The 25,956-nt window shown below is 40.4% G+C and overlaps 1 protein-coding gene across 2 annotated transcripts in view; it reads right to left on the minus strand.

The window, feature by feature from the left end:
• Nucleotides 1–3,213: 3,213 nt before the first annotated feature.
• Nucleotides 3,214–25,956, minus strand: part of erich2 (glutamate-rich 2) — an 87,514-nt gene continuing 64,771 nt past the window's right edge. For both annotated transcript variants that reach the window (XM_052021367.1, XM_052021374.1), the window contains 2 exons: nt 13,412–13,483; nt 3,214–5,514 (listed from right to left, as the gene is read on the minus strand). In XM_052021367.1, coding sequence (XP_051877327.1) covers nt 5,354–5,514; nt 13,412–13,483 — 233 coding nt within the window. In that variant the 3' untranslated portion in view covers nt 3,214–5,353. The remainder of the gene's footprint in view (nt 5,515–13,411; nt 13,484–25,956) is intronic.

Consider the following 25,956-nt stretch of genomic DNA (forward strand, 5'->3'; position numbering starts at 1 on the left):
TCACTTTGATTGAAAATCACAACAAATAGACAGAACAAGATAAAATAATTGGTACCTATTTTTCTTGCCAGCAAGACACAAGTGTCTATTCAACCCTTCTAAGTCTAGATCTGCCTAATCTCAGGCATTACTTGAAATCAGATGTTAACAGTGGTAGTTGTTGTTTTCCTCACAGTGCACAGTGCTATTATGACACATCTCATACTTGTGTAGGGCCTCATCTGTTTTCAGATTTCTAAACCTGCCAGAAGCTACCTTTTTTTTCCTATATTCAACTCTCAATATGGGAAAAGTCAGCAAGTCTGAGTGCCTGGATGTCCAGTGTTCCTTAGACTTGTGACCTTAGTTTTCACCATTATGGGAACACATTGGCCCTGCACTTTTTTGAATGCCTGTCACAGGTCACAGATGATTTCCCTATCAATAGCAGCTCCCAGCTACTTTTCCCAGGTCCAGCCTTTCTATACTGAGATCAGCCTGTCCCTGATTCAGGACCTTAATTTCAGTCTGGGAGAAGCCCATATATAAAATTTCACAGTCACTGTGATCACTATTGGCAAGGATATCTGTAATAGGTTGGAATTGTGGTTGGAGCTTGTGGTATATTTCAATTAGAATGTCCTCACTGAAATGCAAGTGCTCACACTGTAGGTTGAGCCCGTCCCACCATCTCAGGGTGCCACCCTTCTGTATTAACCTGTACTGGTTGCAAAGAACTGATCTCAAAACCCTCTGCAACTGAGAGTAAAGCAGAGAGGCTTCTGTGGAAAGCCCTGAGGCCCTCACCCCAGAATACTCTAACAGTAAAGTAGGGGGTAGATCCTCATGGGAAGCTTTCTTGTTACCCCCCCCCCCCCCCCCACAGCTCTTAAATGTTTCTTGAGGGAAATTTGGATACCATGTAAATAAATAAAATTAGGTTAAAACAAATTTTAATGAGTAAGATTTTTAAACACATATGAACACCGTGCAAACCATTAAAAACAGTAAAGTAAAAAAAATAAAAAAAAGTCTCTCTTCTCTTTTCCAGTCTGAGAGAAAGCAATGAAATAAACGGGGTCTCTGGTCACACAACAGCTCTGACAATATAGGATCTGAAAGGTAATCTTGCTGTTGATTCTGTAGGCAACTAGCAGGATCTACATTGCCAGTCACCTTGCAGGATGTAACTGAGACAGACATACTTCCAGCTTTCAAGCTGCTAAGTCTTTTTCCCATGTTTTTGAATCTTGCTGAAATTCAGAAATATTTAAAAACTATTAAAAAGTATATAATAAGTAAAATATTTAAATCACTAAAACACTTTAAGCATGAATAATAATAATTATAATAATAAAGACTTACCTTATTTCTACCTTCCTTCCTCACAGGCATACAATCTCTATTGAAATGAATGGGCTCACAGATCCTGCACCAGGTCTAACACTGCACAGCATCCAAGAGCAGATTCCTCAGCATTAATGCTGGGAAACCAGCAAGCTCCTGCTCCATTGTTGGATTCCACATGGAGTCCAGTGGCAGAGCACATCTAGAAAAGTGTTGGCAGAGCTCAGTCAGCAAGTTTGTTACTTACATATCTGCATAGGAGAGCTGAACCAGTAACATTTACAGGACATTATAAAATTTGCATTTCCAGCACAATATTAAGTTATTAAACGCTGGTTGCATTCGATTTTAAGTGTAGAGTTCATTGTTTCCAATACGGGGATGGAAGATTTGCGAGTTGTATAGGAGAATAAGGAAACTGTAGGCAATGATTTGTTAGCATGGGCATGGTGAGGATGGGCTAGTCTGTTACGAGCTCTGATCTTTATGTAGTTCTGACCTTAACTTTAAGGACTGAGTACAGTTTTGGATACTACAAGAAATGTATAAAAGAAGTAGGCAAAATGCAACTTTAATTCAGTGAGATATCTCAGTGGAACAAGGGATTATAGAGAAGAATGTTGAGAAATAAGGAGGTTTCCACTACAGTTGTGATTAGGTGATAGGGGTCTTAAAAGGTTTATGATAAAGTATTTAGTGATTGATAAATATTGGGCTCTTAGAGGCAAAGGAGAAATTGCAATGGGGAATAAAGAAATGACTGAGGTATTAAACGAATTTTTGTATCTGTCTTCACTGTGGAAGACACAGAAATAATAAAGCAGTGAGGAACTTAAAGTAATTAATACCACTTAAGACATAGTGCCGGTGGATGTAACATAACTAGATTTTCAAAGACATTTGATAAAGGTAGCAAACAAAAGATTGTGGGTTCACAGGATTGGGGTAACATGTTAAGATTGGGACACAAGAGACTGCAGATGCTGGAATCTGGAGTTCCACACAAAAAGCTGGAGGAGCTCAGCAGGTCAGGCAACATCTATGGAGGGAAATGCACAATAAACATTTTGGGTAAAGACCATTCATCTGCACTGAAAGATAGAGGGGAGATAGCCATTATAAAAAGATGGAGGGAAGGGGTGGAACAAGAGCTGGCAGGTGATAGGTGGATCCAGGTGAGGAGGGGTTTTAGGCAGAAGGGGGAGGGGAGAATGGGAATAGTGCCAGAAGTTGGGAGGTGATATGTGGAAGTAACATCCCTTTGCCACTGTTTAGAAATATGGGATAACCCATTTAAGAAAGAGATTAGGCATTTTTTTTTCTCTGAGGCTTGTGAATCTTTGGAACACTTCCCTGAAGAGCATTGAGAGCAGAGTATTTGAATATTTTTAAAGCAGAGGTAGATTGATTGGTAAGCTTGGGGGTGAAAGGTTACTGCAAGTACGCAAGAAAGCAGAGCTGTTTATTGCACCTGTGCATGCATGTGCATATGACAATAAACTCTACTTTGACTTTGAGGTTAAAATCAGATCAGGCAATCTTATTAATTGGCAGAACAAGCTGGAGGGGTGGAGTAGTCTACTCCTGCCCCTTGCATCCTTGTACTAATTTATGGAGGGAAATTAGCACATAAGTGTAATATTTCTGTTTTGCTGTCCGTTGTTATGTCGAAGCTCTTCAAGGTCACGTGTTGGATTCAAGAAAATATTATAGTACTCTCTTTTGCTTCAATAACTAGTAACTAACCATCTTGAATAGAAGTGATTAATATTTAATTAGAAATGTGGAAATGATCCATTGCCTCACACAGGTAACAGAAGTACACCACAGAACAATTTCAATGGCATTAACTTGTAATGGGATGAATTTATTTGCATTATACGAGACTGAGGTACATACATTTTGCCTCCTATAGGGGAAACAGAACATTTACCATAATAAAAAATCTTAGCTTTAATAAATGAATCATCTCTAGCACTGATAGACTAACTTTTAGTTTTTTGAAATACAGTGTAACTGGTATAGAATGTTTTTGGCTGAATGAGAAAACTTGGGTGATAACAACATGATAGATCTTAAATGCAATGTTAGTATAACAAATACAGTCATTGTTTGTTCTACAGTGACTAGAGGTTCTAGCATCCTACTGTAATTCAAGATTGTTGATAACAGGAATAATGCAAGTTATTTGCATTTTTAATATATATTTTCATTTTTGTTGGGTTGATCCACAAAGTATTTTTTAATATTTTCTGCTGTAATCATAAATTATTTCAAAACTTCTAAGTTGCAACTTTCAAACATATTCATTAGGGATGATTCATTTGCTTTGGCTTTCCTCAGTGTTAATAATCCTAATTAATTAATTTTGAAACTTCCAAATTGCACAATTGTAAACTGTCCAGTAGACCAAGCTAAGTACACCTTTGCGTCAGCTTCTTTGTGCATTTTTACGTTACACATATATATATTATAAATATATAAAATATTACATACAAACATATTATGTACATTCCTTCTATGAACATTTTGTTCTTTTAACATGCCTCACATTGGAAAAACTGCTTGGAGGATTTACCTAGCCAGGTTCTGCAAGGGAGATAAATTAATATACAATCAATTGAAGGGACACTAATTGCTGAACCTCAATGCATTAATTACTACATCTTTGCTGACATTAATTTGGTTCTCTCACAGCATTGGCCTCAATAATTTCTCAAAGGTAGCTTCCCTGGCATCATTAGCATTTATTGTCAAAATGAAAATAGTCAAGATGAAACAGAACTAGATTATTTTTCTTCAAAAATTATTTTCTAAACTGAAAATGATTGTGGCATTCTTGTCTAATCTGATCTCCCATCTTTCTATGTATTGGATCGCTGCTTATTTTGCAGGATTAAGACTATCAATTTGAGATTCTTGAATATCTCTTAGATCACACTATAAGCATAACAGAAAAATGTGTGCGAGTTTGTTACACGTGAACACGTGTGCCTGGGGAGGAAAAGTGGCTCTACTGTAGAAAATTATATATGTGCATGAGTTTGAGAAAATGTTAAGTTTTGTAGGCAGAGTGCTAAATGTGAAAATTGTAAACTTGTTTAAGAACACAGCCATTTGCACATTCTCCATTTTTTGAACAGATGCATTACTCTTTTTCAATATTTATCCCATTAAATAATTCTATACTTAAGAAACCAGTGTTAAGAAATAAGTGTGTGCTATCTTTTTAAATGTAGATGCTGGGATAGGTTTAACATGTTTAAAGGAAATTGCAGTACTCATTAAATGATCAAAGTTTAATCTGAAATGACCAGATATAGATCCTATGTTCACATGTGTATTACAAACCTGAGACAGAAAACAACAACTCAAATTCTCCTACTGCTCATACAAAATGTTACTGGGACTTTACTGGACTTTCCAGATACTTTTATTATTGTGGAGGAAGAAATATGGTATGTAAAATTTCACATTATCACAGTGTTCAAAAATAAAACCCAGGTGCATTAGTAGTAGAAATTACTATTATCTTTAATCACATAGAGCAAGTGCATTAAATGATGTAGAAGAACCCTAAGCCATAAACCAAATGACAGGCTAAACAACTGATGAAACCCCTCCAGTATGGCAAGAGGCAATATTTATTCATTTTGATTCTTGTTCAATTTCTGGAAATAGTTGATGGATAAAATTCCAGGATGGAAGCAAAACTTGAATTGTAATCCATTATAACAGAATCTTAAACATGATGATTGATAGGAACAGCCATATCTACTAAAATGCAGGAACAGGAGAGATCTTGATACTTAACTATGCAAAAAAGCTGCAACACAAATCCTTGTTTGATGCTAAATGATCTTATTTTGCTTATCACTAACAATCTAGTGATACATTCATTTTGAGCTACGAATTAAACACAACTCTTTGCAAGTGATAGTTAAGTAAAAGAAAAATTGGTGATGAGGCTTGCTGATCTAAGAACAGATAGTGATATGAACATACTTTTGATGGAAAGTGTTGGTCTCTATGTACTTTCTTCACTTTCAGGTGAACCAATGGACTCTTCATCTGATTTTTCAATTTCATCACTGTCTTCATTATTGCTGTCTTCACTGTCATCTTCATCACTGCTGTCACTTTCAGTACTGTTTTCCCCATCATTTTGACTAGTTGATGCAGCTTCATCTAAATGCAAGTTGTTAATTCAACTATAGTTAGTCAAAGACAAAGTTACTGCAGATTCAGTTTTTCCAATACATTGCTAATAGAAGGATAAAGTAAAGAATAGGCTGCAATACAATTCATCCATTAGTGTGGATAGAAAGAAGAGGTAATAGAGGTCATTGAGAACTTAATTTACAGTTAATCATGTGGAACAATTTGGAACAATAACAAGGTGAACGAATAATTAGCGCAGAACGAACGGAACAGGATGAAGTAATTTAACGGAGGTATTTGGATAATTAAATTATGTGGAAGAACCCTAAGCCATATTTGGATCTCCATACTTCAATCTATAAAATAGAAAAGCAGATTTACTAGGATATTGTGAGGGACGAGGATCCTTTTCCACTGGAAGAGGGTATATAGAGGGGTTACCCAATCAATTTATTCAAGGTCATGAAAACTGCAAAACAAGTAGTGATACATTCTTTCTATTTCTCAACAATGTGATAATGGAAAGAGCACAAATTAGTTTCATAAATATTAATGGTGAGATTAAAAAAAGTCACAGGAGGTAGTTAAAATGTAGAACTCTCTACCATAGACAATTTTCGAGGCAGAGTCCACAAATTATCTCAAAAATGAATTAAGAGGTATGGGAAACAGAAACAGGTGTAACAAAATATTGGCTGCAACTTGACGAGTCAAATGCTTAGTTTCTTGCTGTGATTCTGTGAGCGGTTTAGCCCTGATTTTGAGAGCCTCAACATGGGAGTGTACTGAGAGGCACTGACGACCATTCAATCTTAACGGCAGGGTCTCATTTAAACAAAAGCTGGAGGAGTCCACTATCTGGCCAGCAGGAAGAAGCAATTAAATGGATGTAGTTAGATGTATATAAAGATTTACAGGAATAGGGTATGGAAGCTTGTGGGAGAATGGGTTTGGAGCAATTTTAGGGGTGGTGTAAGATCAGTGGGGGTTTCTGTCATGATCAAGAAAGGAAAGAAAAACCCAAGGTGTTCTTGAGAGGCTTGGTGGATATACCTTCCCAACTTGGGAGTTTCGACAGGTATTTAAAAATAAACGTGGCCTTTTCAGGTTATTTGGCATCATGGTTCTTCCACCATATTTCAGTGTGTAGGACAGAAATTACACCACACACCACAACAAGCTTTTAACTAAAATTATGTGGCAGTGTAATGACAGTGCAGAAACTCCAAGAACATATAATTCTGCATTGTTAGTGAGTAATCCAAGATTCATCAGGTAATCAAAGCTTTTTGTGAGGGGGTGAATTAATGGACTAAAAGTGCTTTTACAGATCAGAGTAGAAAATCAGGCTGTTTCCATAATAAGTGATGAATCTACAATGTCACTGTTATATTTAAGTAACAAATTATATTATGGATTTTCAGAAGCTATGTACTAAGACATGATCTGTGAAACTTAACACAAAAATTCAGCCATGTAATGAACAGAAAATATTATAACAATGATAGAATCAATGCCATTGGACTAGAAACAAAATGTTAGCAAAATGCTTCTTGCTCAGATTAGACAAAGGTTGGATGTAATATCCTCCAGAATCAGTGTTGACTCACAACTTGAAGATATATTGAGGCTCAATTGATAAATAGTGATACAAACTAAAAAAGACTGGGTTAATGGCAAAGGCAGACGGATGGTGGATTAACTTTCATGCAGAGAAGTGTGAAATTATAAATCTGCAGTGGGATAGATTCACCTAAATACTTATAAGGTACTTTGACAAATAGTTTATGCTGCATTTGCAGAATTATGATACCCTATTTTATAAAGGCAGGAAGACCACATACCACAATTAAAATGGGTCATAACGGATCAATTTCAAAGCTCTAAGAATGTTACTCATCTCAAAGATGTCAAAATGGTATGAAATAACATCCTAGTTGGTTTTCATGCAGTGAAGGTTATAAAAAAGGAAATTAATTTAGACTAGACACAAATACTCGATGTGAAATATAGAAATTGTATAGTTACAATACACTTGTATAGTTATAAGGTACAAGTGTTTATATATACACAAGGTCAAGGTCAAAACCCATCCCAAGGCCACCGTGATTGTTATGCAATCTTGGATGCGGTAATATACTTTGCTTCGTGAGTGATGCTTAGTCAAAATGACTTGCTGCCACTCCTGAAAGTAGTAATTTCTTCCTCTCCACTTCATCTCCAAGTAAAATCCACTGCACTTAGTATTCTTAGGAGGAACCCCATCCAACTACTAAGTAGGCTTGAGTTCAATTGCTTCTGCGATCAAATGGGATTGGGTATTTCCAGATTAGTATCAAAAGATGCACATATTTTTAGAATTTCTGTTGATTTTAGCAATAAAGGCATTGCTGCAGAGTTAAGTTAGGGAGTTAAAGTTGATGAAAAGTTATGGCATAACAGGAAAGCATGAGAAGGAAACAGTTGAATTCTAAAAAAAGTTATGGCATCACATAGAAATAATATTATTTTGGGAAGTGAGTGGAAGAGGTTGAATGAAAATTAAATATTGAAATGATTTCAAAATAAATTGTTATTTCAAAGACTGCTGCCAGCAAGTGCAGGCCTCTGAAGAGTTTCGGATGAGGTCTGAGTAGGAGTGTCATGATCAAAGGAGTCAAGAGACTTCTTTGTGGGCACACTTTCCCAACTTGGAGTTTTGACAGCTAATTCAAAAACAAAAACATGGTCTCCCCAGAGCTCTGCAGTTCCTTAGGAGTATATGCATCTTGGCTGAAGTGATAGGATGGAACAGTCTGGAACTTTAATGTAGTTATGGGAGGGTCTCATTTTGGCAAATGCTGTTGGTGAGCACCTGCATCACCAGCAGTGATTGCCTAACCCCAAAAGCTGAAAAATGCATGCACCTCATTGGTTCTGGGGATGAGATGCTAACTACCAACAAAGAGAAATTACTACCTTCAGGAGCCTCTTTCAATAATTTTATAAAATGTACCAAATTTTTAATAGGGACAATACCATGGTTCTGAGATTGGCCACAATGATGTTCTACATGTGCCTTTTGGGATCCCGCTATCTCTGTGATGCACCGTGTTATTTGAACTTGAGATGTGGCAATATCTGGATTTGACAGGCACTATAAAAGTCAGATTGTGGCCCACTTGTCATGGACTGGATTCAAATGCAGATTTTCCAATCAAGTTTATAATTATAAGATTAAGAGTGGCCACGTTGGAACAAAAGCTGTGGACAGAAGCAAACATAACAGAAAAGCAGCAGCTAAAAAAAAGTATATTAAATATTGAGATATTGGAAGAGGAAGTACACACAGAAAATCGCATCAAGTCTGACATCATGTTCAAGTAAACATAAAACTGAAAATTGTTAAAACTTAAAAAGCAGTATGACTCGTATAATTTAACAAACATAAGACATATAGGTTAATACAGCAATTTTTATAATATCACTAAACATAAAAATTCTGAGTATGAGTAAAAACAGTTGGAGACAAAAACAGTGAGGCTATAGATTCAGAAAAGCAAAAGTTAAATAGAAACAGCTGACAAATTTGAAAGATAAAAGTGGAAGGTGGACTATTCAAGTATCTTCACACAGTGGTTAATTGGCCGAACATTATATAATTGTGTAAACTTGAGATATATAGTATTAGCTGCTGTCAGTAAGAAACCGGGATCTGTGCTCTCAATAATACTTGGTTGTGCATGTGGTGGGGTTAGGGGCATGCTTTCCCCCTCAATAAACTGATACACATGCATAAGTTTATTCCATTTCTAAAAATGAGCCTGTGTGCTCCTCCAAAAGCTGACAAATTTAAAGTCCTGTACACGTTTGTGATAATGCTAGAATGCCTTCAATGATGCTACCTGTTGAAAGGTAATAGTGCAGAATTAAATGTATACTTCTTGGTTAAAAACTGTCAGACATACTTCAATGCACTGACAACATTTGGAAATAACTTCTGAAATTGAGTGTTTTGCTTAATGTTGCAGCTTTATTATTGGTCCTACCTTGGGAAAAATCACAAAGTAAAACCATTTACTTCAAAGAAGCTTTTACCTTGTTCTTTTGCCATGGCTAACAATTTATGAAAAAATACCTGCCCTTTACCTATAATGTAAGAGTCCCAACACTCTAACACAATGTTGCCATTAACTGAGCCCATCTGGTCTTTGAACAAATTCAGGTGGTGATGTTCTTCTGCATTCATATTCTGATATGCTGATTATTCATATTTCTATATAGAGACAATGTGTATTTCACTAGCTGTAGGTTGCTAGACAAAATATTATGTTGTTGTTGGCTTCCTACAGCATTAGTTTGGATAAATTTATCTCCCTGAAAGTATGGATGGTATTAGTAACTCAATTAGTGGAAAACACCAATCAAAAGGTTTTTGTCCTGAGAAATGAAACTGCTAGATTTCTAAGGGTCAATTTCAAAGGGTCTGATTCAACTGTGTTTTCACCCAGTTAACTGTATTTTTAAACTGATTTTAAAGCCATTTCCAATTGAAACCATGGCTGTTGTTTCAACAATTTTAAAACATCAGCTAAATATTAACATGAAGCTACAATGTCTAAAGTGTATCCAATGATTTATGGGTCTGGAACAAAAAGATAGCCCAAAGTGCAGCTGGACTATATAAAAAGTTTTACCACAGAACTTCATGGGTCTAAAAGGATTAAGCAGGCATTTTACTGCCATTTCAGAGACTATTCTTGTGGGTTCAGCTGGATCTGTGACAGAAGGCAGGTAAACTGCTTAGCTTAATAGGAGTTGCTTTCCTGTTATCCTGTAGTGGGGTAGTAAAAGGTGAGGCACGGGACTTTATCTGCTGGAACGGTTTAGGATGGATGGGGCCTGGCAGTTATCTCTCTGCCCTATTTTCCTGTACTTTTCCAATTGTCTGATTTGAAATAGCATTCCACAGGAAAATCCAGGCTACGGACAATGATTTACCAGTCTCCTCAAATCACTTATCATGTTGCGGCAATGCTCTCCTTTGCCATGTGGGTCTAACTAAAAGCTTTAGCTGTGATCAAGTACATCCAACTGCACATCCCAAGCCTCCACTGTCCATCTAAATCCCATAGTTTGGCACTGACTTTTTCCGCCTGTTGCTGTAGAATACCCAGCACAAGTTCACTAATCATTATGGCTACTTCACAATCTCCAGTAAGTTAGAAGTTGTTGTCTATACTTCAACCATATTTAATTCAGGAAAATGGGTAATACTTTGGCTGCAGGGTCTAATTTTTTTTCCCTAAGGAAGCTCTCCTGATCTTAATTGCTCTAATTAGCAAGTAAATTAGCTGAATGGCAAGAGAAAAAGAGCAGGGATACTAGAGAAAAGACCGCAGGCGGTCAACATTTCGGGTCAGGACCCTTCTTCAGGACTGAAGATAGGAAAAGGGGAAGCCCAATATATAGGACGGAAAAGCAGATCAATGATAGGTGGACAAAAGAGGGGAGGTGGGGTGGGCACAAGGTGGTGATAGGCAGATGCAGGTAAGAGATAGTGTTAGGCAGGTGCAGGGGAGGAGGGGAGAGCAGATCCAACAGGGGATGGGTCAAAGGGAAAAAAAAGTAGAAAAATAGAGGCTAGGAAAGGGAAGAAGAGAAGAAGCATGGTGCTGTGGGGGTGGGGGAGAGGTGGGGATTACTTAAATTGGGAGAATTCAGTGTTTATGCTGTTAGGCTGCAAGGTTCCAAGATGGAAAGTGAGGTGCTGTTCCTCCAGTCTGTGCTTATCCAGAGCAGGGATAATGGACATGCCCAATTTGGCAGGATGTGACTTGCGTGATCCCACAAGGGTCCGCAATTATCTCACAATGTTTATAAACAACTTAGCCAATGGGACAGAAAGCCACATGTCCACGTTGCCAATGATGCAAAGATACGTGCCAATGTAAGAGTATAGGTGTTAGAATTAAATCCTAATGAGATATTAATAGATTAACCAAATGAATAAAACTGTGGCAAACTTTGAAACAACATAGGCAAATACAATTTTATCCCCTTTGGACTCAGACAGTTAAAACAGAGTGCCAGAAGCAGTGGAGGCCAAAATAAAACTGGGTTTCATGTGTAGAGATCACGGAATTATGAAGTAGTACAGAAAATAATCAAAAGGGAAATAGAATGCTAACTTTTATATTGAGAAGACTGGAGTACAAAACGGTAGAAGTGATAATAACAGCTGTACAAAGTTCAAGCTAAACCATACGTACAGTTCTGGGCATTGCAGGAGAATGATATCTGAACTCTATAGATTAAATCATGAAATTAGATTAAATTTTCTGAAATTAAGGTTTATGGGTGATTCCACTGACATTTCCAAGAAATTAAAAGGAATTATAGGGTACATACAGACAAATGATTTCTTCTGGTTGGGCTACTGAGAACTGGGGCCTGATTTTTCAGGAGTGAAGTTAGGAAACACTTCTACACACAGGTGGAGGTAAAAAATTGGAACTCTCTTCCGCAAATGGCCAGCGGGGCTTTGTCAGTTGTAAAGTGTGTGACCAATCAAATCTTACCTACTTTCTCCCTGTTTACTTTTGTTAACAATCAGCAATGCATAGGTGGTAATTAATTGTTAATTGTAAGTTTTGGTTTCAAAATAAAACATCCTTGCTTTTTAGAAGTCCAGTTAGGATGAGGAAAGATACTGTGAATCTCTCTCTCAATTTAATGTGCTATCATTAACCATTTGTTGTGGCGCTGGCTAAACAGTCATTTGGCAACCTTACAAATACGAGTTGAGTTGAAGATCAAAATAAAGCCTGCTAAGCCTCTTGTTTAATGCTTTCGGAGTCATTTTCCATAAAGTAGTATTTAAATTGACCTAAGGTATTGCAGAGAAGTGGACTGAACATCTGATTAACAGAAACATGCAAGATGTTTGTAGTGATCAAATCTATCAAGAAATATGGGGATGGGATTGGAAAGATAAATTGAGGTAGAGAATCAGCCCTATTTTACTTTATGTTTCAGCAAGATCACTGGGTCTAACTCATGTTCCTGTGAAGACTCTTTTTAATGTTGATTTCAGGCAATATTTTGAAATTAACATGTACATTGCATAACTAAATTCAAACGTTTCCATTTCACATTTAGAACAATGAACTATAGGTCTTTAGAACTATATATCAACTATAAAAATTGCAGAATTGAAGACATATTTTGAAATGCACGTATCATATACTTAAGTATGGAGGTCACAGAATCTATTATTATTACTTGATTACCTCATTATTAACAAATACAAACCTTTCCATTTATTAATAATAGAATACATTCAAAATATTATGTTGCTATATAATCTTAATTTATTACATTAAACTACAGGAGTTTAATTCTGTTCTTCTAAAGATAAAATGCAACTTTTGTCTAGACATACACTTTCTTTAACATAAGATTTAGTAAAAATGATACACCTTCTAAATTTTACTAGCTTTTTAAAATATCTCCAGATTATCAATGGTGTACTTGTTTAGAAATGAAAAGTTCTTTTAAAGGTTAATAGCCAATTAAAAATACTGCATTACTAAGCACATTATTTTCCTAAAACCTAATTAAAATGTGAACTAACAAGCCAGTAATATTTTTTCTCATAACAAGTAAATTACTTTCTTTCAAGACACTTACTACATGTAAGGCAAAAAAAATCAAAGTTGGAAAGTAAAGCTATTCCCTCTTTGCCAGTTCTGACAAAGGGTCTCCAACCTAAAATATTAACTCTGTTTCTCTTTCCACAGTTGCTGCATGCGTTAATATGAACACATCATCAAAAGAAAATGGCTTTCTGAAGGATGATTTTCATATCTTGCCTTACATTTCACTGAAGATTCAAATCAGATCCATTGGATAAAAGATGTAAAACAGCTTTTATTCAGCTTACCTAACTGTATTTTCATTTCCAAAAGTGCCTCGAATTGTTTGGCCTCTGGGTTTTCAGGCTCGTAGAGGAGAACTATAAATACGACAAAGAACAAAATACAGTTAATGTTCTCACCACTTTAAGCAAGATATTTGACATTTAAAAATGATTATATTGTGGCGACCCACCTTTGACGCAAGCGAACTGGCTCCGAAGTTGGTGTGCGTGCAGTGTCAAGCAGCCAAGGTGTAGTGGCACACCAAAGCCCCGCCGCAGCAGTTCGAACCCACCCACCAGAGGTTCGACCACATTCGCGTGGATATCGTGGGGCTCCTACCAGTGTCAAGAGGAGCACGGTACCTCCTAACTATGGTAGACTGATTCACGAGATGGCCAGAGGCGGCCCCGCTCACTGACACCTCCACCGATTCCTGCACCTGAGTGCTGATTGCAAGCTGGGTAGCACGCTTTGGGGTACCGGCCCACATTACCTCCGACAGAGGCGCCCAGTTCACCTCCAGCCCGTGGTCAGCTGCGGCCAGCCTGTTGGGAGCACAGTTACACCACACTACTGCCTACCGTCCACAGTCGAATGGACTAGTGGAACGTTTCCACAGTCACTTGAAATCAGCTCTCATGGCCCGCCTGAAAGGGCCTAACTGGGACGAGCTCCCCTGGGTCCTGCTTGGAATCTGCACAGCACCCAAAGAGGACCTGCACACCTCGTCGGCTGAGCTGGTGTACGGCGCACCCTTGGTCATCCCAGAAGAGTTCCTACCAGCCCCAAGGGAGCAAGAGGAAGAACCCGCGGCAGTCCCGGACAGACTACACGAGAGGCTCGGCAACCTGGCCCCCGTACCAACTTCACAGCATGGACAGATCCCCACCTGCATACCCAAAGACCTGCAGGACTGTATGTTTGTATTTGTATGGAGGGACGCACACCGGACACCGCTACAGCGGCCGTACGAGGGGCCGTTCAAGGTACTCAGGAACAACGGGTCCATATACGTTCTAGACATTGGGGGGAAAGAGGAGATTTTCACGGTGGACCGGCTCAAACCAGCCCATGTGGACTTGGTGAAGCCAGTCGAGGTTCAGGCTCCGCGGTGCAGAGGCAGACCGCCCAAACAGCGACTGATCCAGGCTGTGGACTTTGGGGGTTTATCGCCGGTTCTGGGGGGGGTTATGTGGCGACCCACCTTCGACACAAGCAAACTGGCTTCGAAGTCAGCACACGCGTCAGCAGACAGGCCAGCAACAAAATGGCACTGGGCCTTCTTCTTCAACAGTGAGGGGAGGAAGCCCGCGCGCGGGAAGAGGTTCGGTTGGTGCACCTCTGATGTCATCGCCGTGCGTCGAGCATGGGAACTTAACTGCTTAAAAGCCAGCGCGGCAAGATTCGAATAAAACCAGTCTCGAGTTCAACCCACCAACTACGTGTCGTTATTCCTAGCTCAGTGCTTAGCCCATTGCTAAAGTGGTGACACCGACAGTCCAAACGGGATTTGGACCGAAGATGATCGACTCTTCATCTGTTCACGCAGTTTCGCTGAAACTGCCACCCTTCTGGATGCTGCGACCACACCTGTGGTTTGACCAAGCAGAGGCCCAGTTCCAGATTCAGCAGATATCTTCTGATTCCACGCGTTACTATTACGTGATGAGCTCCCTTGACCAGGAGACAGCTGCCCAGGTTGAGGATTTCATACAGTCGCCCCCGGAGGAAGGCAAGTATACAGCATTCAAAGCGCTGCTCATATGGACCTTCGGCCTCTCACGACGGGAGCGCGGTGCCCGCTTGCTGCACCTGGACGGTTTGGGGGACCGGCTGCCATCAGCATTAATAAACGAGATGCTGGCCCTGGCTGACGGACACAAGCCCTGCCTCATGTTCGAGCAGGCGTTCCTAGAGCGACTGCCCGAGGACATACATCTGCTACTGGCCGACACAGATTTCAGTGACCCCCGGAAGGTAGTAGCCCAGGCAGACGTGCTGTGGAAGGCCAAGAAGGAAAGCGGGGCATCCGTCGGCCAGATTACCAAGCCACGTGCCCAACGCCAGGACAGACCAGGCCCGGCAATGGACCGCACACAACCCAGAGGTAGGAGTGAGGAGGCCACTGTACAGTGGTGTTTCTACCACCACCGGTGGGGCGCAGAAGCCTGCTGGTGTCGCCCGCCCTGTGAGTTCTCGGGAAACGCCAAGGCCAGCCGTCGCTGATGGCTTCGGCAGCTGGCCGCCAGGACAGCCTCTTGTACGTCTGGGACAAACAGTTGGGACACCGCTTCTTGGTCGACACCGGAGCGGAAATCAGTATCTTACCCCTGACAGGGTATGACACCCGCAACAGGGAGCTGGGACCCACCCTGAGGGCCGCAAACAGCAGCACAATACGCACCTACAGCACCCGCACGGTGCAGCTGCAGTTCGGCGCCAACCGGTTCACGTGGGACTTCACACTGGCCACCGTGGCCCAACCACTCCTGGGGGCGGACTTCTTGTGAGCTCACAGCCTACTGGTCGACTTGCACAGGAGAAGGCTGGTCCATGCCAAGACTTTCCAGATGTTCTCTTTGGGCGAAGCCAAGTTGCTGGCCCCACACCTGGACTCCGTCACGCTGTCGGACAACGAATTCACCAGAATCCTGGCGGACTTCCCATCGGTTCTGGCACCGCAGTTCATGGCAGCCATACCCAGACACGGAGTACAGCACCACATTCCGACCAAGGGACCACCCCTCCACGCCCGCGCACGACGGCTTTCCCCGGACAAGCTCCGCCTGGCGAAGGAGGAGTTCAAGAGGATGGAGGAATTGTGGATTGTACGGAGGTTAGACAGCCCATGGGCTTTCCCCCTACACATGATGCCCAAAGCAGCTGGGGGCTGGAGACCATGCGGTGACTACCGTCGACTGAACGAGGCTACAACCCCAGACCACTACCCCGTGCCGCACATACACGACTTTGCAGCAAACCTGCACGGGGCAAGCGTCTTTTCCAAGGTGGACCTCGTCCGGGGATACCGTCAAATCCTGGTACACCCTGAAGACATCCCCAAGACAGCACTCATTACCCCATTCGGCCTGTTCGAGTTCCTCCAAATGCCATTTGGCCTGAAGAATGCCGCACAGACATTCCAGTGGCTAATAGATGTGGTGGGACGCGACCTGGACTTCGCGTTCATCTATTTGGACGACATCTTCATAGCCAGCAGAAATTGTCAGCAACATCCGTCTCACCTCCGCCAGCTCTACTCCCACCTGAGTGATTTTGGCTTCACGATCAACCCGGCCAAATGCTAGTTCAGACTCGACACCATCGAATTCCTGGGCCACAGGACTACCAAAGACGGGGCAACGCCCCTGCTTGCCAAGGTAGACGCGACCCGCCACTTCGCCTGGCCCAACACAGTCAAAGGCTTGCAGGAGTTCATGGGTATGGTCAACTTCTACCGCCGTTTCCTCCCCTCAGCAGCCCGTGTCGTGCGCCCTTTGTTCACCCTGATGTCGGGTAAAGGCAAGGACATTACTTGGGACGAAGAGGCTGTGGCCACTTTCTTCAAAGCCAAGGAAGCCTTGGCAGATGTCGCGACGCTGGTGCACCCCAGAATGGATGTTCCAACTGCCCTCACAGTGGATGCATCCAACACGGCAGTCGGTGGGGTGCTGGAACAACTCATCGAGGGGCGCTGGCAACCCCTGGCATTCTTCAGCAGACACCTGCGGCAACCCAAACTCAAGAACAGTGTTTTCGACCGGGAGCTGGCCATCTGACATTTCAGGTATTTCTTAGAGGGCAAGCCGTTTACCATGTTCACGGACCACAAACCGTTGACCTTTGCATTCACGAAGGTGTCCGATCCCTGATCGGCCCGCCTGCAGCGACATCTGTCCTACATCTCCAAGTACACGACAGACATTCAGCATGTCTCAGGAAAGGACAACGTTGTGGTGGACGCACTCTCCAGACCAGCTATCCAGGGGGTGGACTATGCAGCGCTAGCGGAGGTGCAGCAGGCAGACGACGAGTTGCCCAGCTACAGGACCGCAGTCTTGGGTTTGCAGCTACAGGACTTCCTAGTAGGCCCAGGTGGGAGGACCCTTCTGTGTGACGTGGCTACCGGCCAACCTCGCCCCATCGTCCCAGCAGCCTGGCGGCGGCGAGTTTTCAACTTCATACACGTTTGGCGCACCCATCCATCAGGACAACCGTCCGGATGGTCTCCAGCAGGTTCGTGTGGCACGGCCTTCACAGACAGGTCAGTGAATGGGCCAAAACGTCCGTGCAGTGTCAAGCAGCCAAGGTGCAGTGGCACACCAAAGCCCTGCCGCAGCAGTTCGAACCCACCCACCGGAGGTTCGACCACATTCACGTGGATATCGTGGGGCCCCTACCAGTGTCAAGAGGAGCACGGTACCTCCTAACTATGGTAGACTGATTCACGAGATGGCCAGAGGCGGCCCCGCTCACTGACACCTCCGCCAATTCCTGCGCCCGAGCGCTGATTGCAACCTGGGTAGCACGCTTTGGGGTACCGGCCCACATTACCTCCGACAGAGGTGCCCAGTTCACCTCCGGCCCGTGGTCGGCTGCGGCCAGCCTGTTGGGAGCACGGTTACACCACACTACTGTCTACCATCCACAGTCGAATTGACCAGTGGAACGTTTCCACAGTCACTTGAAATCAGCTCTCATGGTCCGCCATAAAGGGCCTAACTGGGTGGACGAGCTCCCCTGGGTCCTGCTTGGAATCTGCACAGCACCCAAAGAGGACCTGCGCACCTTGTCAGCCGAGCTGGTGTACGGCGCACCCCTGGTCGTCAACAGGAGAGTTCCAACCAGCCCCAAGGGGGCAAGAGGAAGAACCCGCGGCAGTCCTGGACAGACGATGTGAGAGGCTCGGCAACCTGGCCCCCCGTACCGATTTCACGGCACGGACAGATCCCCACCTGTATACCCAAAGACCTGCAGGACTGTAAGTTTGTATTTGTATGGAGGGGCGCACACTGGACACCGCTACAGCGGCCGTACGAGGGGCTGTTCAAGGTACTCAAGAACAACAGGTCCACGAACATTCTAGACATTGGGGGGAAAGAGGAGGTTTTCACAGTGGATCGGCTCAAACCGGCCCATGTGGACTTGGTGAAGCCGGTCAAGGTTCAGGCTCTGCGGTGCAGAGGCAGACCACCCAAACAGCGACTGATCCAGGCTGTGGACTTTGGGGGTTTATCGCCGGTTCTGGGGAGGGGGGGAGGGGGGGTTATGTGGTGACCCACCTTCAACGCAAGCGAACTGGCTCCAAAGTCAGCATGCGCGTCGGCAGACAGGCCAGCCACAAAATGGTGCTGGGCCTTCTTCTTCAACAGTGAGGGGAGTAAGCCCGCACGCGGAAAGAAGTTCAGTTGGCGCACCTCTGATGTCATTGCCACGCGTCCAGCGTGGGAACTTAACTGCTTAACAGCCAGCGCGGCAAGATTCGAATAAACCAGTCTTGAGTACAACCTACCGACTACGTGTCGTTATTTCTAGCTCAATGCGTAGCCCATAGCTACAATATATTAAATATACTGATGATGCAGCAGAAGTTCTGCTTGAAATCTCAATGCACTATTGTGCAATTTTATTTTACACTCCTTTGCTTCCATTCTCACTCTCCAACTGCCCCATTAATCCATCGATCAGCTGGCATCTACAACTTATCCCCAAAGCAATACTGGCCTCATTCTATCACAAATGTTCCCTTTATCTTATCCATCCTTCGCCACACCTTCTCAGCAACTTAAAACTAACTTTTTTTTCTTTCTTTCCCTATCAGGCAAAGGGTCTTCAACCTTAAATGTTCTCTCTCCACTGATGTTGTCTGGCATGTTGAGTATTTCCAGTAATTTCTGTTTATATTAATTTGGGGTTGCAGTTCTCATTTGCTTTAAGTAACCAAACAAATTTAGGAGCAAATTTAAAACATCTTCCCAGAAACTATGTCACTGCTAATCCATGTCTAATCACGTTGGTCTTGTTGGATACGATGCTCAGTCGCAATCACTTCAGAAATATTCATGCACTGTTTGAGTATCCAATGCTTCCTTTACTTTATTAACATGAAATTCCAAATAAGTGGTTCAATACTTTGCTACTGCTAACCTATTTCTGTGCTAATTGAGGTTGGGAGTTCTATCCCTTAAAGGGAAGCTATGCACCCTGGACCATGCTTTACAAATACAGACTTTCACATTCTTGAGGATGAATCTGAATGGTAAAGGCCTGCCTTCTGAGCCAGGAGTGGCAGGAGTGCCCCTGAAAAAATAATGAAGAGGAGATGGGAACTATGCAGGAAGAAATTCTATGAAATCAAGGATTTGCCAAGGTTATTTCTCTTTAACTTAGAATTGCAAAGGTGATAGGAGTTTCTGTTTTTAGAGACTCCTCAATTTCGTTTGTCCATCATGAGACAATATCAGACCCAAATGGTAGATTTTTTATTAATTACTGGTCTACTTCATAATAAAAAAAATTTGTTCTGGTTAATGTTTATACACCCAACGTAGATCACCCTGAATTTTTTAAACATCTGTTTGCATTTTTTCCCTAATTTAAATGAATACACTTTGATTATAGGTGGAGATTTCAACTACTGTTTAAACCCTTTGATGGATAGATCTGTGTCAAATCCTGCACTTCCAAACAAATCCACTGCCTTTATTAACTCCTTAATTGAATCCAGAATTTTAGATGCTTGGAGATTTCTACACCCATATGATAAAGAATTTTCATTCTTTTCTCATGTCTACCATAATTACTCGAGGATTGATTATTTTTTTATTGATGCTAGATTAGCTCCACTTACTATGGACTGTAAATACAATGCAATTGCCATTTCTGATCATGCACCATTGAAATGATCAATTATCAATTAAATTAGCAGATGTATCCTTCGATGCCAGACAATGGCGATTTAACCCTTCTTTATTACAAGACTTAGATTTCATCCAGTTTATTAAAGAACAGATTTCATTTTTCTTTTTAACCAATTTTACTGAAGAAATCTCTAGTGGGATAATATGGGATATTTATAAAGCATACATCAGTGGTCAAATTATTTCATATTCCGCTGGATTGAAAAAAACGAACTAATAACAAAATATGTATATTAGTTAGCAAGGTTAAAGAAATCGATAAAAAATATTCTGATACTCCTAAACTGGAGCTTTATAAAAAGAGAACAGAACTCCAATTACAATATAGTTTATTATTAACATCTTCAATTGAAAATCTACTATTTAAAAACAAAAGTCAATTTTATATACATGGTGATAAATCTGGTAAATTATTGGCCAACCAATTGAAAGCTACTTTATCTAAATGTCAGATTAATAAAATTCGTAAACCAGATGGTACCTATACGATAGATCATGTTCAAATTAATAAATCCTTTCAAGAATTTTATTCTTCTTTATACCAATCAGAATCCCCTGAGGATTCTACATCAATGCTTGAATTTCTAAGAGATCTGAAGATTCCCCAATTATCCTTAAATGAACTTTCTACATTAGACGCTCCCATTTCGGAGGAAGAAATAAAGAAAGTAATATTTTCAATGAACTCAGGTAAAGCACCTGGCCCTGACGGATATACAGCCGAATTTTTAAAATCCTTTTCTGATATTCTTGTTCCGTGGTTAGCAAAAATTTTTAAAGATGCCCTACCAGTAGGTAAACTACTACAGTCTTTCTATGAAGCAACTATTTCTTTAATTCTTAAAAAGGATAAAGATCCCACTGATTGTGCATCCTCTAGACCTATTTCTTTATTAAATGTAGATTCAAAAATATTTTCCCAAATATTGGCCTTTAGATTGGAAAAAGGTTCTTCCACAAATTATTTCTGAAGACCAGACAGGATTTATTCAGAATCGTTATTTACATTTTAATATTAGGAGATTAATGAATATTATATATACCCCTTCATCCCAAATTCCAGAATGTGTTGTCTCACTAGATGCTGAAAAGGTGTTTGACAGAGTCGAATGGGAATATCTATTCATTACACTTCAAAAATTTAATTTTAGCCCTAAATTTATATCTGCAATTAAAATGATTTATTATACACTTATGGCTCCAATACTTACTAATAATCAAAGATCCCCTTCGTTTAGGCTTTTTCGAGGTACTAGACAAGGTTGCCCTTTAAACCCTTTATTAACTGATATTGCTTTGGAACCCTTGGCTATTGCAGTCCGGGATTCTTCAAATATATGTGGTATTACTCGCGGACAGAAGATTCATAAGATATCTCTTTACGCAGATGACCTGTTACTTTATATCTCTAATCCGGAGGAATCTATCCCCGCAGTACTATCACTACTAGATCAGTTTAGTGTTTTTTCTGGCTATAGATTAAATCTGAATAAGAGTGAACTTTTTCCATTAAATATGCAAACCCGAATTTACAGGCAATTACCTTTTAGACTGGTAACTGCCTGCTTTATGTGCTTAGGTGTTAAAATTACCAAGAAACATAAGAATTTATTTAAAGCTAATTTATTGCCTTTAATTGACAATGTTAAACAATTACTTACTAAATGGTCCCTACTGTCTTTATCATTGGTAGGCTGAATTAATGCGGTTAAGATGAATATTTTACCAAAATTTTTAAATTTATTTCAAGCAATTCCAACTTTCGTCCCAAAATCTTTTTTTGACACTATTGATTCTAAAATTCTTTCATATATTTGGCAGAATAAAAACCCAAGGTTAAGTAAGAAATATTTACAAAAACTAAAAAAGGATGGTGGTATGGCCTTGCCTAACTTTAGATTATATTATTGGGCAATTAATATCAGATATCTAATTTTTTGGATACAAGATTCAGATGTAATTCAATGTCCCAAATGGGTACACCTTGAGCACCAATCAGTACTTGGATTTTCATTAGTTTCTATTTTAGGAGCTTCACTCCCTTTTGCACTTACGAAATTAAGTAAACATATGATTAACCCAATTGTTAAACATGCAATACGAATATGGTTTCAATTTCGTACATTTTTTGGATTGAATAAATTTAACTTGCCAAGTCCCATGCAATCTAATTTTTTCTTTCAACCATCCAGAGTTGACTTAACTTTTTCTATATGGAAAAGGAAGGGAATAGTATGTTTTTGTGATTTATTCATTGATAACTGTTTTTCATCTTTTGAACAACTGTCTAGCAAATACAATTTGCCTAGATCACATTTTTTTCAATATTTGCAGACTAGAATTTTTTTTTAAAGGCTACTATACTCTCTTTTCCAACACCTTACAAAACTGAAATTATGGAAAAAAAAATTAAGTCTTAATCCTTATCAGAAGGGCTTGATAGCAATAATTTATGATTTGATTTTAAAAATACGTCCAGAATTACTGGACAAAATTAAGAATGAATGGGAAAGTGAACTCCAGACATCTTTACCTACAGACACATGGAAGAAAATTCTTTATTTAGTTAATATACCTTCAATGTGTGCCAGACACTCTTTGATACAGTTTAAGGTAGTTCACGGGACCCATATGTCAAAAGATAAATTAGCCCATTTTTATCATCATATAAATCCTATATGTGACAGATGTAAATCAAATGTGGCTTCTCTGACACATATGTTTTGGTCCTGTCCTCTTTTGGAAAAATATTGGAAAGACATTTTTAACATTATCTCAACTATATTGAAGATTGATTTACAACCTCACCCTATCACTGCAACTTTTGGATTACCAAGGATAGAGTCTGGCCATTTATCTGCTTCCGCTTACCGTATGATTGCCTTTGTTACATTAATGGCCAAACGATCCATTTTGCTTAAATGGAAGGATCCAATACCCCCTACTACTTTTCAATGGTTCTCTCAAACTATATCATGTTTAAACTTGGAAAAAATTAGGAGCGGAACTGTTGATCCTTCGCTTAAATTTGAAGATATTTGGAGTCCATTTATTCAATATTTTCACATGATGTAGATCCCCTTTCAATAACTTTTCAACTTAGAGGAACGGAGTTGACAACATAATATTGCTGTGCTTCTATTGAGAAATCTTAGTCCAGTCTTTTTGTTTTCTTTTTTTTTTGAAATTTTTCTGTCTAGTTTGGTTTGATATATTGTCTATAACTTTTCTTATTGATTTGGGGATTTTTTTTTCTTTTATATACATAATAAATCTTTTTCTTTCCTTTCTTTTATATTCATTTACTAAGAGATCGTGGGATCTACAGATTTTGTTTATATTTTATTGTTCTTTATGATTATCTATGCCATGATTGTTCTCCTGATCTCTTTGTATTACATATACAAACATTGATGTTATATATTAATCTGTATTAATTTGTAAACTAATAAAAAGATTGAAAAAGAAAGAATTGCACCTCACAAGCATATCCTTGAATGAGAATACAGTTGCACCACTCACACTGAAAACATCAATTCACACACACAGCAACCATTTTCCCACCTATCCTCTTACACTGATCACTACCTCATTGCCCCCAAAGGCTCACCAAGGAAGCCAAAAGGTTTCTTCATTTCATATGCAATGGTGTCAACCAGGCTGTAACCCCTGTGACAGTGAAAATTATCATGGTGTATAAAGGGTATACAAGTATTTGTTGAATCTGCAACATAATTCCATCCCTCATTTCAATGTGTCCTGTCTGTGCTCATCTGCATATTTGTAGACACACCTCCTAACAATGCCAAATAGGAGATGTGTCTGCAAACCATCTTCTTTTTGCCTTTATCATGACAGAGTATCAGGTGATACCAATGATTCTGGTACCATCACTGCTGCCACCATCATGCAATCCCACACAGGAACACCACGCAGCAACAAGTATTACTACTTTGGAAACAGGACAGCAAAGGTTTACTATACTAATACCTGGAATGGATTGGTTGTCTTATGAAGAAAGATTGGACAGACTAGGCAAGTACATACTGAAGTTGAAAAGAGTGAAGGGGACGTGACTGAAACATTTAATACCCTGAGGTGTATTAACAGGTTTGATGTAGAAGAATCTCGAACTGGGGGTCACTGTTTATTAATAAAAGGTTGCTCATTTAAGGCAGATGATGCATTTTAATTTTTCTTTCAGAGAGTTGAGAGCCTTTGGAACTCTGTTCCTTAAAGGGCAATGGAAGAAAAGTCTGAATATTTTTAAAGCAGAAACAACTGGAGTTGAGGTTATGGCTAGATCAACTAAAATTTTATTAAATGGTGGAGCAGCCTCAAGGGACCACTTGGCCTATTCCTGCTCCTAATTAAATATTTATCCTACTCTGGCAGACTTGGATGGGGACTATTCTAGGAGACCAGACATGAGAGGACTGATACAGATGCATGCAGAAGTGGTTGACACTTGTCTGACAAAATATGTTGTCAATCAGCATAAGGGAGGCATTCTCAAACTTCTCACAGGACATTTGGGAAGCCAGAATTGAATCCTATCCAGTTTGGAAGTGATGCAACATTTCAGTGTTAACCAGTATTGATACTCCTACTAGAGGCTGATGAAAAAGATTTCTGCTTTCAGTGAAGCAGGTGGAGGTCTTTCAAAAAGTCTTCATTCTTCATGCTGCACAAGTCACCAATGCTTGATGTCACCAATGAACAGACTGCTGTTCTGCAATAGCACAGAATTTCTGCCATGGAGGAGTTGATCATCTATGCCATTATGAGTCTGGAGGTAGGGAGAATCCTCATGCTGTAGGGTCCTCTCCTGGGCCTGAATGGTCAGTGAAGCTTTCTTGGAATATCAAATCTAAACAATTATTGAATGCAATTATAGAGATGAAGGCACCCTGATGACTAGGTAATCATCCATGATTAGTACAAAAGAGTCATAGGAATTGAATGGCTAGGACAATGTCGTTGCTTCCCAGTACAAGAATTTTAGTCCCAAGCAACTCCTCGGCCAGAAGGTGAAATGCTTCAAAGGAAAGTATAGCTTTTATCACTAGTTCTGTCTTAGGACTTTTCATGATGCAGGCATTGTCATGTTCCAGACTCTATCCTGCATTTGGAAACTAGACTCTGAAGCTGGTTGAGGGTGTTCAGTGATCTGCAGCTTTCGTTATCTCATTCCTTGCAGTGGTGAAGGCAGAGGTTTTGGCTACTTGTTCTGTGCAGTGCTATCTTTCTAACACAATGTTTAATACAGCAATATTTATATGCAAGATCAAGGATTACCACAAAGTTTCATATTTATCTCAAAGAAGAGAATCCTCTGGACTCAGTACTACGGTCCTATGGCTGGGTAATTAGCAGAGCAATGCAGCTGCCAAGTCTGTTGAAGTTTAGCTAAGAGCGTCACAAACTTAAAACATTCCAGCCTTGATCAAAAGAGAGATAGACAGTTTTTTCGAATGGTAATCAAATGGTAGGCATAGAGAGAACATTTCTCTTTAAAGATTCTTATTGAAACCACAATTGGACTGAATGATTCTTTTGGATATGCTGAGAAACCCTCTAGATTGTGGCTGATGTGGATGAAACCATCTCTGTGCAGTCTTTCATTAATCATCAAGACTGACTAAAAG

The sequence above is a fragment of the Pristis pectinata genome, chromosome 1, assembly GCF_009764475.1.
Source record: "Pristis pectinata isolate sPriPec2 chromosome 1, sPriPec2.1.pri, whole genome shotgun sequence".
In the NCBI taxonomy this organism is placed as follows: Eukaryota; Metazoa; Chordata; class Chondrichthyes; order Rhinopristiformes; family Pristidae; genus Pristis; species Pristis pectinata.